The 13,063-nt window shown below is 42.1% G+C and overlaps 1 protein-coding gene across 2 annotated transcripts in view; it reads right to left on the reverse strand.

The window, feature by feature from the left end:
• The window catches only part of BPTF (bromodomain PHD finger transcription factor), a 3,500,764-nt gene that overhangs the window by 1,222,448 nt on the left and 2,265,253 nt on the right, over positions 1-13,063 (reverse strand). For both annotated transcript variants that reach the window (XM_044085088.1, XM_044085087.1), the window contains one exon: positions 10,383-10,533. In XM_044085088.1, the coding sequence (XP_043941023.1) occupies positions 10,383-10,533 (151 nt within the window). The remainder of the gene's footprint in view (positions 1-10,382; positions 10,534-13,063) is intronic.

A 13,063-nucleotide genomic window follows, 5' to 3' on the forward strand; every position in this document is an offset into this window, starting at 1 on the left:
CAGGCAAGACAGCAGGGATAGCTAATAGGCTAGATGATTCCAACTGTAATAGGTCATAGTATCTTTTTGCCCTTCAGACACTTGGGGGCTATCCCATTTAAAGTGGTCTCTCTTCTTAGCTAGGGTCTCTACAAAGGACAAGTCTTCCACTGGTGAGTCTATACCACTTGATTTCTCTTCGAGAGGCATAATCCAGGGGGGAAGGGATCTGAGAAGAGTAAGTCAGGGATTTATCTCCTGAAGATGTCTCTTCCTCAGATGTAGCCTCTTCAAAAGACAGAGTACTGGGTGGGGGGAGGGGGGCTGTAAAACCTGGAAGAAACCTAAGGGCATTGAAAAGGCACTGTATGAATCGCTGACAATCACTAGCAGGTTCTTTTGGTGGAGACAAATGCTTGTGTTTTTGTTTCTTTTTCCCATGTGGGTCTTCTTTATGTAGGGTAGGATGGCCCGATGTAGGCCTATGTTTGATCAGGTCAGAATCTACCTCTTCCCTAACAAAGATCTGTGGAATCCTCTTAGGACCTTCTGCAATCATGAGTCGTGGATCCCCTTGGACATCTGACACAGATGCCTGCTCGGCCTCTTCGGATGTGCTAATGCTTGGATCCAAGGCAGCCTGGATGTCAGCCTGGCCTGCAGGTCTGAGCTGTGAACCAGGCATGTCTCCGGCCTGTCCACAAGAGAGACGCTGGTATCCAGAGATACTGCAGAAGGTTCAGGCCTTTGTTTTCTGGCCTTTCGCTTCAAAGGTGACTGGGCTTTGGGCCCTGGGGATCACTCCATTGCCCTTTTTGCTAGAAGCTTTAAGCGCTGACTCTCAAGGTAGACAGCTAGGGAGGACAATCTGCTCCATAGCAGTTTTTATGGCTGTGGTTTGGGCCTAGGCAGAACAGCCACTGGAGGTGGCTATCCTTGTGTGGAATTTGTCGTCCACACTGGCACTTGCCTCACTTGGATGACATGAACCCTAACCAAAGACAGTGGCAAAAGTCAATAAACTCCCCGACGGGGCACTTATCTGAATTCTGAAGAATCGCAAATGACTCGGAGTCAGGCCGTATGATGGAATCTAGCATTTGGATTTGGTGGCAGAGAAGTTCTGAGGATGTTGCGCATGTACATCACTTTTATGACGATCGGAGCCTATGTGTGAAGCACCATGCACCCTACAGTAGTGAAGTCTTTTGTACACTGGCCAATGTCAGGTCATCTGTGGCGGGGAACTCCCTCATGTTATGAATACTGCAACAGATGAATAGAAGGACATCTGTAATTCAAATGGATGCCCTGAACTATAATAATACATTGATGTTAAGAAGCTTGAATGCAGAAAAAGCATTTGCAGAGAGAACTGGGAATTTATGGAGAGTTCTTTTGAGACATTTCATTTCCACAAACATGGACAACATTCATATCTAATATCTAAGCTAGGGTGAAGTATGGTAATAAGGAATCTGAAGTGTTCAGCCTTGCAAGAGAAGAGTAGGCAGGATTGCCCACTTCCACCATTACTCTCTGACTTATGTTTAGTCATTAGCCAAGGACCTAAGACAGTCGAAGATAACTACATATAAATACTAATAAGAAAACAGCCCCTTTTGCAAACAACATATTATATGTTAACCATCCAAAACATGATATAAAACATATGTCTGATAAATAAATACTTAAATAGTACAGCAGGATATAAAGCAAATAAAGGAAAAACAAAGGCTATAGTAATGAATTATAATCCTAATACATGGCTTGGTACAGAAGCTTTCCCTTTTGGTGATGTCATAAGATCAGATACTTGTGAACTGGACAAACAGGATGTAGAGCAAGCAGCTAAAGAAATGCAGGAAAAAATACTGGTCCTGCAATTTCTTTATGTAGACCAGGCTTATATGCATAAAATGAGAGATTAGATATGGAAGAATATGAAAAAGGAAATTAGAGAGTTTCTTTGAGGTAACAAAAAAAGAGAAAGATTGCATTAGGAAAAACTAGTACTATCAAAGAAAAAGGATGCTTCAGGACTTCCAGATTTGGAGGCATATTACAAGGCCCTGCAACTTAGGATTTTTAGTATTTGACTCCAGACTGGGAATATACGCCCAAATAAAAGCACATGATAGGCATAGTGCCCGACGAGGCAACAAGAGAATCACACATGGTCATCTGGATAGATCTAGGAAAGGAATATAAAAATATTAAACAAGTAATTAAATTAAAGGAAGTTAGACCTTTTAAAAACAGACTAGCGCCAACAGGTTACACTATATACACTGATAAAATAGACTTGGAAGACAATGTAATGACAACTTGGAAAAGAAAGAACAAAGAAAGAATAGTTGTGTAAGAACTTACCATATCCTTAGATGTCCTTCTCTTCCATGTTGCAGTATTCATAACAGTAGCGAGTTACTGCCTGCAGCGCTATCGTCCGGCCAGTATACCAAAGTCTTTGTAGCAGTAGGGTACGTGTGACATCCCTTACCAGGGCCATAAACAGACGTTGGGTATAAAAGTGACATTTACGTGTACCCTCATCAGAACTGTTTTGCTGCATACAGTAGTGCTCTTGTGGATTATCAAGAAGGATTCTAGTAGGAGACCTTTAGACTTGCATGTAGGCCAGGCCCAGGAAGTAGGTTGGCTTCGTAGAGGAGAGTAGAGACTGGGGAAGATGATGCCTATGTGCCCACAGTCAGTTCATGGAGTTGAGGTCAGTAAGAAACAGGGGGTAGGTGAGTGGGACTGAATACTGCAACATGGAAGAGAAGGACATCTAAGTTTATGGTAAGTTCTTACACAACTATTCTATGTCCTTCGAGTCTTGTGTTGCAGTATTCATAACACCAGAGAGAGTACCAGAGCTTTAAGTATGAACCAGGGTGGAGGAAAGGTTTCCGTGGTCAACTAGGCCCTGGAGGACTGTCCTGGCAAAGCCTGCTCTTGCTCGAGATGCCATGTCCAGCTTGTAATGCTTGATAAAGGTGTGTACCGAGGTCCAAGCGGCTGCTTCTAGAATGGAAGTGGAGTCCATGCCTTTGAAAAATGCAGTAGAGGAGGCAGCTGCCCTGGTAGAGTGAGGTTTAACATGACCTTGCAAGGATTTCCCATGATGGGAGTAGCACAAGGAAATGGACTTGGAGATCCATGAGGAAATTGTCTGTTTTGAAACAGCCTTCCCTAGGGCTCTGGGATGGAAGGAAATTAATAATTGGTCAGATTTCCTAACAGACTTAGTTTTGTATAAGTAATATCTGAGTTGTGGATGAGGGTAGAAAACTGGTAGATTAATGGTTTGATTTAATGAAAGTTCATTAACTACCTTGGGCATGAAGGAAGGGTTAAGACCTGAGAGCCACTCTCTCCTTATGGAAAACAAGGTAAGGAGAGGTGACCATAAGGGCTTGTATCTCTGAGACCCTCCTGGCAGAGGTAAGGCTACTAGCAGAACTGTTTTCAGGGTACATAGCTTCAGGGAAACTGAGTGAGCTGGTTCAAAAGGCGGTAAGGTTAGTTTTTCTAAAACAAAATTTAGGTCTCAAGGAGGGGGAATGGATTTCCTTGGGGGTCTGATGTGGAGAACCCCTTTCAGAAAAAGCTTGACTTCCAGTCTGTATGCCAGAGGGGGTGAAATAGGCAGACAGGCAGAAAAGGCAGACAAGTGGGCAGCCAGAAAGGTATCCTGAAAGGCAGGTAGTAAGGGTGGTACGGCAGAAGAGGATGCTTACTCCATTTGCAAAAGGTCAAAATACCTTTTCTTGGAGTCAGAGACCTCTGGAGCCCGCCACTTAAAATGTTCCCTCATGACGGAGATAATGCCCCCAGAGGTAAATTCTTCTCCTGGGGATTCAGGAGTAATACAGTCCTCCTCCTCTGGGGTAATGAAATCCTTAGGGGAGTCTATTTGGGTTTCATAAGAAAAGGATTCCTCGGAGGAGTAGTCTTCCTCAGATACATGTAAGGGTGGTTGAGGTGAGAGATAGGGGGAAGCTGTTGTTTCTGTAGGGCCTGAAAGAGCTTAAATAGACTTTGAGAGAAGACTTCCCAACCAAGCACCAGTTGATGTTCAGGGTGCTTAGTTTTTTTTTCCTTTTCAAGGGGGTTGTTGGTGGAAAAAGCATAGTAGTGGATGTCTGATTAGTAGGAATCGGAGGAGCAGGGGCTTACGGCTGTGTGAGTTGTGGTTCCCCTCCGCCATCAGACTCTGATGGCTGAAGTGCCTCAGCGGATGTACATGCGGTTTCCGGCATCCCAGCTTCCATTAAGGTTCCCAGGTCTGCTTTGGTAACCGTTGTCTGAGCGGATTACGGGCTTTCAAGCGCCTCTAGAACCTGCTCGGACATCTGAGGCGCAGCTTGGGATTCCGGCCTGAATTTCTTGTCCTTCTTCCTCGGTGGACTGGACTACTCCTCCTTCCATACCGAGCGCTAGGCGACGTAGCCTTTGATTCTCTAAATACAACTTCAGTGCCGCTAAGCGGCTTCAGAGAGTTTTGGGGACTAACTATTTATAAATAGGGCAGGACGTATGGTCATGGGCCTCACCTAAGTAAAATACTCACTTCTCGTGTGTGTCCTTGCGAGGAATTACTCCCCTTTCTAGCTGACATGCAAGTCTAGACTGTAATCAAAGTCAGGAAAAAAAATCAACAGGGCACTTATCTGTATTGGTTGAAGAATCGGTCGTCTGGTCTTGAACAAAAACATATTCGGTCTGAAGAAATGCGATCTGTTAGTGGAACTGGCGAACGGGAGTCCAATGTTCACTGTGGCAGAAAAATTCTGATGAGGGTATGTGCAGACGTCACTTTTATACCTAACGTCAGTTTATGGCCCTGGTAAGGGATGTCACACGTACCCTCCTGCTACAAAGACTTTGGTACACTGGCCGGACAGTGGTGCTGCAGGAAGCAACTCTCTACTGTCATGAATACTGCAACATGAGAATAGAAGGACATCCAAAAATTTTACAGCAGATAATAAAAGGAGATAAGGCAATAAAATGGGATGAAGCTAGACAAATGTTTGCATTACTGAACTCAGATCAACCTGTATATACAGGTCTAATGTTCAACATCTAATCTGTACATCTAATTCAAAATTCCCATACAATAAAACCAGGGAATTATTTTTCAGAAATATTAAAATAAGCTCTGCCAAACTCCTACCTATATCTTGTGGCTACACTCATCCAAGGAAAGATATTTCAATAAAAACTGAGACTTGCACTGGCTTTCTTCTAACATTAAGTCTGAACTTGTCATACGGAGTGACATCAACAATGACTGAGACCCACATGATAATCTCACTGGTTTACCACCCCGTTCACATTTATGGTCTTAACCAACTTTTTTTTTTTTTTTTTTACTAAGACAAGTTCTAAGAAAGCTACTGATCAATAAAGTATTTCAACTGAATGATGGGGTGTTGGCAAATGTAATAAGTGATAATCTTCCAACATTTTTTTATACTGGTCAATAATAATGCTTGCAAAAACCAAAGGTACTGTTCTTGAAACTAATATGAAAAACTTGAATTCTATGGAAAAAAAATGAATTAGACCAACACATCAACCTTGCATCTTAACTAACATTAAGAATTTAGGGCTCAAAAGAGATTGCCTGTGGAATATTTGTCACAGAAACCAAACTGAAAAAGATCATGATGTTAAGTAAACAATCGTGTAAAAGATGTAATCCCAATAAGTACAATAAATAAATAAATAAAATAAATCATATTTAAATTTTCAAAAGCAACATGACAATACCCCAACAGACGTCAGTCAATCAACTTCTCTATCCTGGACAGTCTCAATCTCTTGTCACTGTATCCTGATTTTGATGACTAAATGGTAGCTGATCACTGTCACCTCCACAATGCTAAACAAAACTTGCTGATGTCAGTCCCACAAGCTCATACTTCCTTCCCATTATAATCTGACAGACTTCATCCTTAACACTGTGAAGCAACAATACTTCACATAGGTTTTGTCGAGTACACATTGACTGAAGCTTTATATGGACAAAAAAATAATTAAAATTTCAGCTTACAAAAAATTTAAAAAAGTGTTTTTTGCAAGGGGTATCCTACAACTCCACCACCCCTTATGCGCAAATACCAAGAATGCACAACTGATGAGAACATAGAAAGATCACACACAAAAAAAAAAATCACTACAGGGTGGAATAAAACTGCAAATGCAAGGACTTCTAAATACCCCAGTGTTTAATTCTAAAAGGAAAAATAATTGTGGAGTTCAATACTGGAAAACTCAACTTGATGTCTTTAAACCTCACCCATTCTACACTCAAATAGTAGGGTAACAAGCAACATGGGGTACTAAAGTTAATCAAAAATCTAAATTACAAATCAGATGCACTTGACAACTTTCCCAAAAGTAACTTTAACTGCTCTTTGTGCTGTTATTCAGCCAGCCACAATGCTCATTAACATATACATTAAGGAAATTATGCAGGAATTCTGACAAAGGTGATCTAGCAATTCTCCTACACTCGCAAACAATTCTAACCTAATCTCTTAGCACACAGCACAGTTTCAGGCCTGACAACAACATTGACATTGTATTTCTGGACCTTGTGAAATATTTTTGACAATTTATATGAAGGTAATCTGAATGGAAGTATACTTCCCAATCTCTCCAAAGCTTCTGAAACAATGTCACATTTTTTCAACATCCTTCAAAATCTGAGATTCACACTTGCTAAATTATGGTACTCTTATAGCTGACTAATCAAAAATGCACTTACCATAATGCTAGATCCTTACTATCCCTCTCTGCTTCAAATTATGGGTTATACATGTCCATTTGCTGTATCTGAGCCAGCAACAACTTCACTACAGAGCTTTCTACAGTGCTCAAGCTTCTCCACTTTCCCATAATGCATCTGCATCCCTACTATCTCTCAGGTCAAGTTTCCTCCCAAGAAAAAAATATGTTAAAGAAAGAGGGAAAAGCTCAAAGAACAACAGGTGGCTAAGGATGGACCACAGCATCCCAGGGTGTCTGCCCCTGTGGAGTAATGATGGCAAAGTAACTGTTGCACTTGGTATTAGTTGGAGAGGCAAAGAGATCACAGAAAATCTTGCCCCATTACTGGAAAACTGTCTGAGCTACAACTGGATTGAGGGAACACTTGTGGGACATCAAGCTTCAATGGTTGAAAAACTCTCTGATAGAAGGGTTGGTCCAACCTAGGATATCCATTGCAAGTAGAAAGCACTGTGAAAACATCACCCACTTCCACATTCTCATGGCTTCTTTGCACTGATGGTATGATCTGGTTCTTCATTGCTAATCTATTTATCACACTACTCAAGGGTTGCCCATGTGAACTGAGATCACACCCTGGGAAAGGAAATCCTGTAGCTCCTACACCAGGAGGAAGGCCCTCATGTCCAGAACATTGGTGTGAAGATAAGCATCTCCTTTTACACAAGTTTCTTGGACTGCTCTCCCCTCTCCAGAGAGAAGGCATCCATCATGACAATAACTGTAAGAAAGGGTAGAATCAATGGACATCCTGCTTGGACTATGGGTGACTGTACCCACCAGATTAGATGACATCTGCAGACCGAAGAGAGATGTATGGGAAAGCTGACAGGATGAAGGGACTGAAACCATCATATGTCGAGTGTCCGTTGCAGTAATCGAGTAACTTGTGTATTATCTGGAATGTGGGACTAGAGTTATGGAAGCTGTCATTATACCCAATACCTGCCATACCAGGGAAGCTGGAGAGGTGGTCACCTAAAAAAGCATGGATTTAATGAACCTGAGGAACAGCATTCTGTCATTTGGTAACCATCCATTCAGATAGCATCCGATGAAGTCTATGGTTTGAGTAAGTTCCAGTTTACATTTAAATATCCAAGGACAGACACAAACCAAGCACGTAGTGTCTTACTAAGATAAAGGATTACTTTGTTGTGGTAATGAAGAGCCAATCACCTAGATACGGAACAATGGGAATCTTTCTGGTGGAGATGAGCTGTGGCTAACAATATGCACTTGGTGAACACGAGGGGTGTGTGTGTGGCTGTGATGAGACCAAATGGCAGGGATTACAAATGATAGTGACAGGCTCTGAGCCACAAGCAAAGGTACTTGGCTTTGCAACTTTTACGTGGATGTAACTATCTGGAAGGTCTATCAAAAGCATTCAGTCTTCTTCCTGTAGATATAGGAAGGAAGACTGTACCATGACCATTTGGAATTTCGTCTTTTGGGCATAGAAGTTCAAACTGCTCAAATATAAGAATCCAGAATAGACAACAGACTCTTGCTGGTCTGGTGGGAACTCATGAGTGACTTTTCTGAAGTAGTTGGGAAACCTCCTGAGTTGTAGTTCTAATTTGTTGGGGTGGCACTGGCACTTACAGGACAGGTAGGGAAAACTGTCTGGGAGGAGTTTGGAAAGAATGGTGGAGCCTCTGAATATGACACTCTTCAACCAGTTGTTCTGTATCATGGCCAATCAAGAATCTAGGTGAAGAGACAGTTGACATCCAAATGCATCTTGACTGGAGCATTCAGGAAAGCCTTTGGAGGTGCTGGGAATATTTTCCAAAGAAAATACCCCTGAAATCACTGAGTTGGCAGACCCACTTTGCCTCTAAGGTGGCATCCCCAAAAAGGTTCTTCCCTGCCATGGGAGGCCCTGCGCGAAAAGGGATAGAAAGGGAGATGTTACCCTTCTAGTTCCTGAAAAAGGACTTTGAGGACTCTCAAAGTGGACTCTAATGGTGGGCAATGTCTTTCTCTTCCAGTTCACTTTTCGACAACATTGCTTTGATCCACAGAACAAATAATGAAGTCCCACCATAAAAAGAGTTTACAAAGGACACACTGAAGCTGTCTACAAAACAAGGTGATACAGCACATGGCAGAACCAATGCTTGCTGCTTTAACATCTTCATCTACAATGTGAAGCAGTCCCATGGAGATGTTAGTAAAAGACAGCATTATGGACATGTATGACTCAAGTTGCTTCCTGATGTCTGTGGTAGGAGGCCACTTAAGAAAATCAAGGGACTACTCTGGCAGATCTCTCTGGTACCTTGTCATATGTGTTGTATAGTTCAATCTCTGAAGAGAAAAGGCTCCCATGGCATAGGCATACTTCCCATTTGCCCTATAATCCTCAAATCTCTGTTGGAGGATGAATCATGAAGCTTTCTTTGGAAAGTTCCATCTAGGTGGCAGCTGCCCCACAATAACAGAATCAGCAAGAGAGCCCTTATCCAGTGTGGTCTGCTCTTGGACAGAACAACAATTATGTCAGGCTTACACATAATGGGTTCCACAATGTTGGGCTCCCACTATGGCCTCTCCGTACCAGAATGATCATCCGGTTGGTGGAAGGGACCACCCAGGAAATAAAGTAAGCAAACATGTAAGCCTCAAACAATACTGCCCAATCTTGGGAAAGGAAGATCAGTGGGCCACATACCCTTCGAAAGCATCAAATCTAGGACTGTCTCAAATCTGGGGTCTACAGATGGTGAATGGGAGAGGAATCTTCCTGTGAAGATGTGTGATTCTGGATGGGAATCAATGTGTCTCACCTTGTGCATTCACTTTCCAAGGAACTGGGGGAGGGACGGTTGGGGACGGGGGTATTTGTGAAGTGTCTTGGGATCCTTGTCGAAGGGTAGGTTTGAGATGCCTGGTGCCACTCTGTTGAATGGGCTGATAATGAGAGCAATGACTCACACTGGTGTCCAATGGAGAAGTTGAGACATGATGCATCGCCCTCCTGTATCAAGGGATTGACGACGGTCTTCTTGAAAAACTCAAACCAAGGACATTCCAAGTCAACACAAACTCTTTCCTCAGGAAAGAGAAAGCAGATGGCCCCAATATGAAAGACCCCCTGACACTGATGAAGGATGAACTGGGACAATCATTGACCACAAAACTACCTCCACCACATGTACCATGGAAAGAGAGAAGGTTATGAGCCAACACCCATGTCTATCTGTGTCTTGATGAAGACCTTCATCATATGTTCCCAACTGATACCGATGACAACACTGGTAGACCTAAGCAAGGAGGCTGAGGGAGATCGGGAACTGAGAAACCTGGGAAGCTCCCTTTCTAAGGACCGGCTGTTGGCAGTTTCCCTCCTTATGGACCTATTTGAGATAACTATGGGTTTAGTGCCCATGCTCACCTTGTTCAAGAAGGAAGGGGACTATAACAGTTTTCAGATGATGAACAAATTTCATCCAAGTAGAAATATTTGCAGAAACGCTTCTGATTTCAACAATATATAGTATGCAATTTAACATCAGAAATATACATCAATGTATTTTGCAGTTTAAAATTCAGAAATACAAAGCATCTTTGCTAATAAAAATCTTTACCTTTCTGCAAAAGCCCTAATTTCCCACAATTCCAGCTCTTCTTCGGGTACCCATGTCTCTATGACAATTGGGCCTGTCTGCCTGGGTGGTTCAGGTTTCTTTGGCCTTAATGCACTAGAACGGAGGCCTTTTCTCTGTGGTGTGGGAGTTTCTTTTAATAGAAGGAAAGAGAAAACAATCAATCTGTATCACAGCTTACCTTCTGATAAGAACAGATCCAAAACAATTTCCATACAGACATACCTGCTTATCAGCACAGTTTTCACAACCCTGAAGTTTAAGCAAATTACATAACAAAAAAGGCAAGCATGAGTCACACTACTAAAGTTGATGACTACACACTCACGTAATGGAAGCCTTACTAGGAATCTGTGTGCAGAAATACTATGGTACTATACCCTATAAAAATTACTGTGATATGAATTAAACTCAAACAGATTTGTATTGCACAAGCTAATTAACAGCACTCTTACAGTCCGTCAAGGACAGCAAGCTATTTATCCATATTAAATTTAATGTGATTGGAGATTTCTGCCTGGAACTCCACTGAAAGCAGGCTTCTCGGACACTCCTGGTTATCAAATAAATTAAAAACTGTTCATTTGTACCAGTTATATCAATGATGAACACTTCACAATGGTAATCATTCAATTCAGCTGGAAAGATGAACTAGCCATCTGTATAAAATGTGAAGTCACTTAGTATGGCACAAACCCCAATCTGCTTTTCTTATAGCATATCCTTCAAGGTGACTAGGAAATTCTTGTAGTTCTCTAACAGGCAAGGCTGGGTACAATACATGGATGAATCCTACACAGAATTCTTAAGACTATAGTTGTAAGACAGGGAACAAATGTATTATGGTATACAGATGATTACCTACATAATAGCAGACTTCCCGCGGTGGTGGTGCTGCGGTAGCGTTGTCGCCTCACCGTAAAACGCTGTCCGGTTTGATTCTCAGCTAGAGCGTCTTCTGCATGGTGGGCGTACCTTCGTTGAAGGTTGTGCATCAGGCCTGGCAAGCCGATACGTAAAAATCAACTGCCAATCATTAGCAGACCGGAGTTCCGCTGTGGCGACCCCTAACCGGGAAAAGCCGAAAGACACAAAGACCTACATAATAGCAGACTTCTACTAGTATTTCAGAGTACACAGAAAAACTGTGCATACTAAAGAGTAAGTGGCTACATTAGGTTCTAAAATCTGCATCTAAGAAGCAGCTGTAGTAAATGAATAATGTTTTGTATAGTGTGAAACAAATCTGTACACTTCCTGTACAAGTGTCTCTTAAAAAAAAAGAAACACTGGAACTTAAATTTGTTTTTTGTCATTATATTTTTTTCTGAACTATTTTAATGCATCATAATCACTACATGCGCTTCTTATAAAAGTTTAATATGTCTTTCCACAAAATGATGGTCATAGGGCCTGCCATGGTAAAGTGATTTTGTTTCACTGCCTTCACATGTCCTTCCTGGAACCCATTTCAAATCCCGTTTATATAAGTCACAATAAACATAAGTGATGTTCTTTTCCTACCTCAGTGGCATAAAATAGCAAAAGTTTGAAGCATCGTACGTAACAAGAGCGATAACATTTTCCTCTAAATTACACTTATGTGTTTCTCACTGGCTGTGTTCTACATGAACTACAAAGCGAACTGGCACCACATCTGTATCTCCTGTTCAGTCACAGCTTCACCTCAGGCTTTGTTCCTGCTGAATGGTACACTGCTAAAGTCATCCCTCTCCATAAAAGGGAAGCGACTACAGACCCTTGGAATTATCGTCCAATTAGCCTGACGAGTCTGATACATAAAGCTATGGAGCGCATCATCATGGACCTAATAAACAAAGATATAGGGAATCTCCAAACTCTGGATCCCAGACAATTTGGCTTTGTGAAGTGGAGATCATGCCTGCTCAACCTGGTTGACTTCTTTGACTCAGTCACCAGGGCTGTGGATGAAGGTAAGGCAGTGCATACACCCTACCTTGATCTGGTCAAGGCCTTTGATAGCATTACTCACTCGGGAATTATTGATAAACTCACCAAACTAGGCATCAACCCCTATATCACTAAGTGGGTTGCAAAAGTACAGTTGTGTACACTTAATACAAATGTAGATGCTCGAGTGTATTCACTGTTAAAGTCACTGCATTTGGGTTATCTGCTTGCAGTAGCCCTCAGTCGGCCTGATTAACAAAGTCTTGGGTCCTGGGTCAGTTGCTGTCTCTTCTTCCATGATGTCAGGTCGTCAGGGGTATAAAACATGCAGCCAATGCCATTACATCAGTTTTTCTTGCCCCAAATATCAGGTGCCCCCCAATGGGAAGCAATTAAATCTATAAATACAAGGATATACCTCCAACAGAAAAGCAAATACACCAAAAAGCTTTTAGAGCATAGTAAATGAGAGCAGAGGTATAGCCAAAGGAAGAAAAGGGGGCTGGTGGGAGGGTAACCAGGACTGCAACAGTGAATACACTCGAACATCTACATTTATGGTAAGTGTACACAACTAAAATATGTTCTTCGTGTTTCACTGTTGCAGTCATTACATTTGGGTAGATTCCCAAAGCTAAGGTAGGGAGGAGGAATTTAAATACAATTAGGACCAGCTATAAGGCCCTGCAAGACTGCAGTGGCAAAACCAGCCCTGGATTTAGAGAAAATTG

Source organism: Protopterus annectens, chromosome 10.part0, assembly GCF_019279795.1.
Source record: "Protopterus annectens isolate FY-2018-M chromosome 10.part0, PAN1.0, whole genome shotgun sequence".
Classification (NCBI taxonomy): Eukaryota; Metazoa; Chordata; order Ceratodontiformes; family Protopteridae; genus Protopterus; species Protopterus annectens.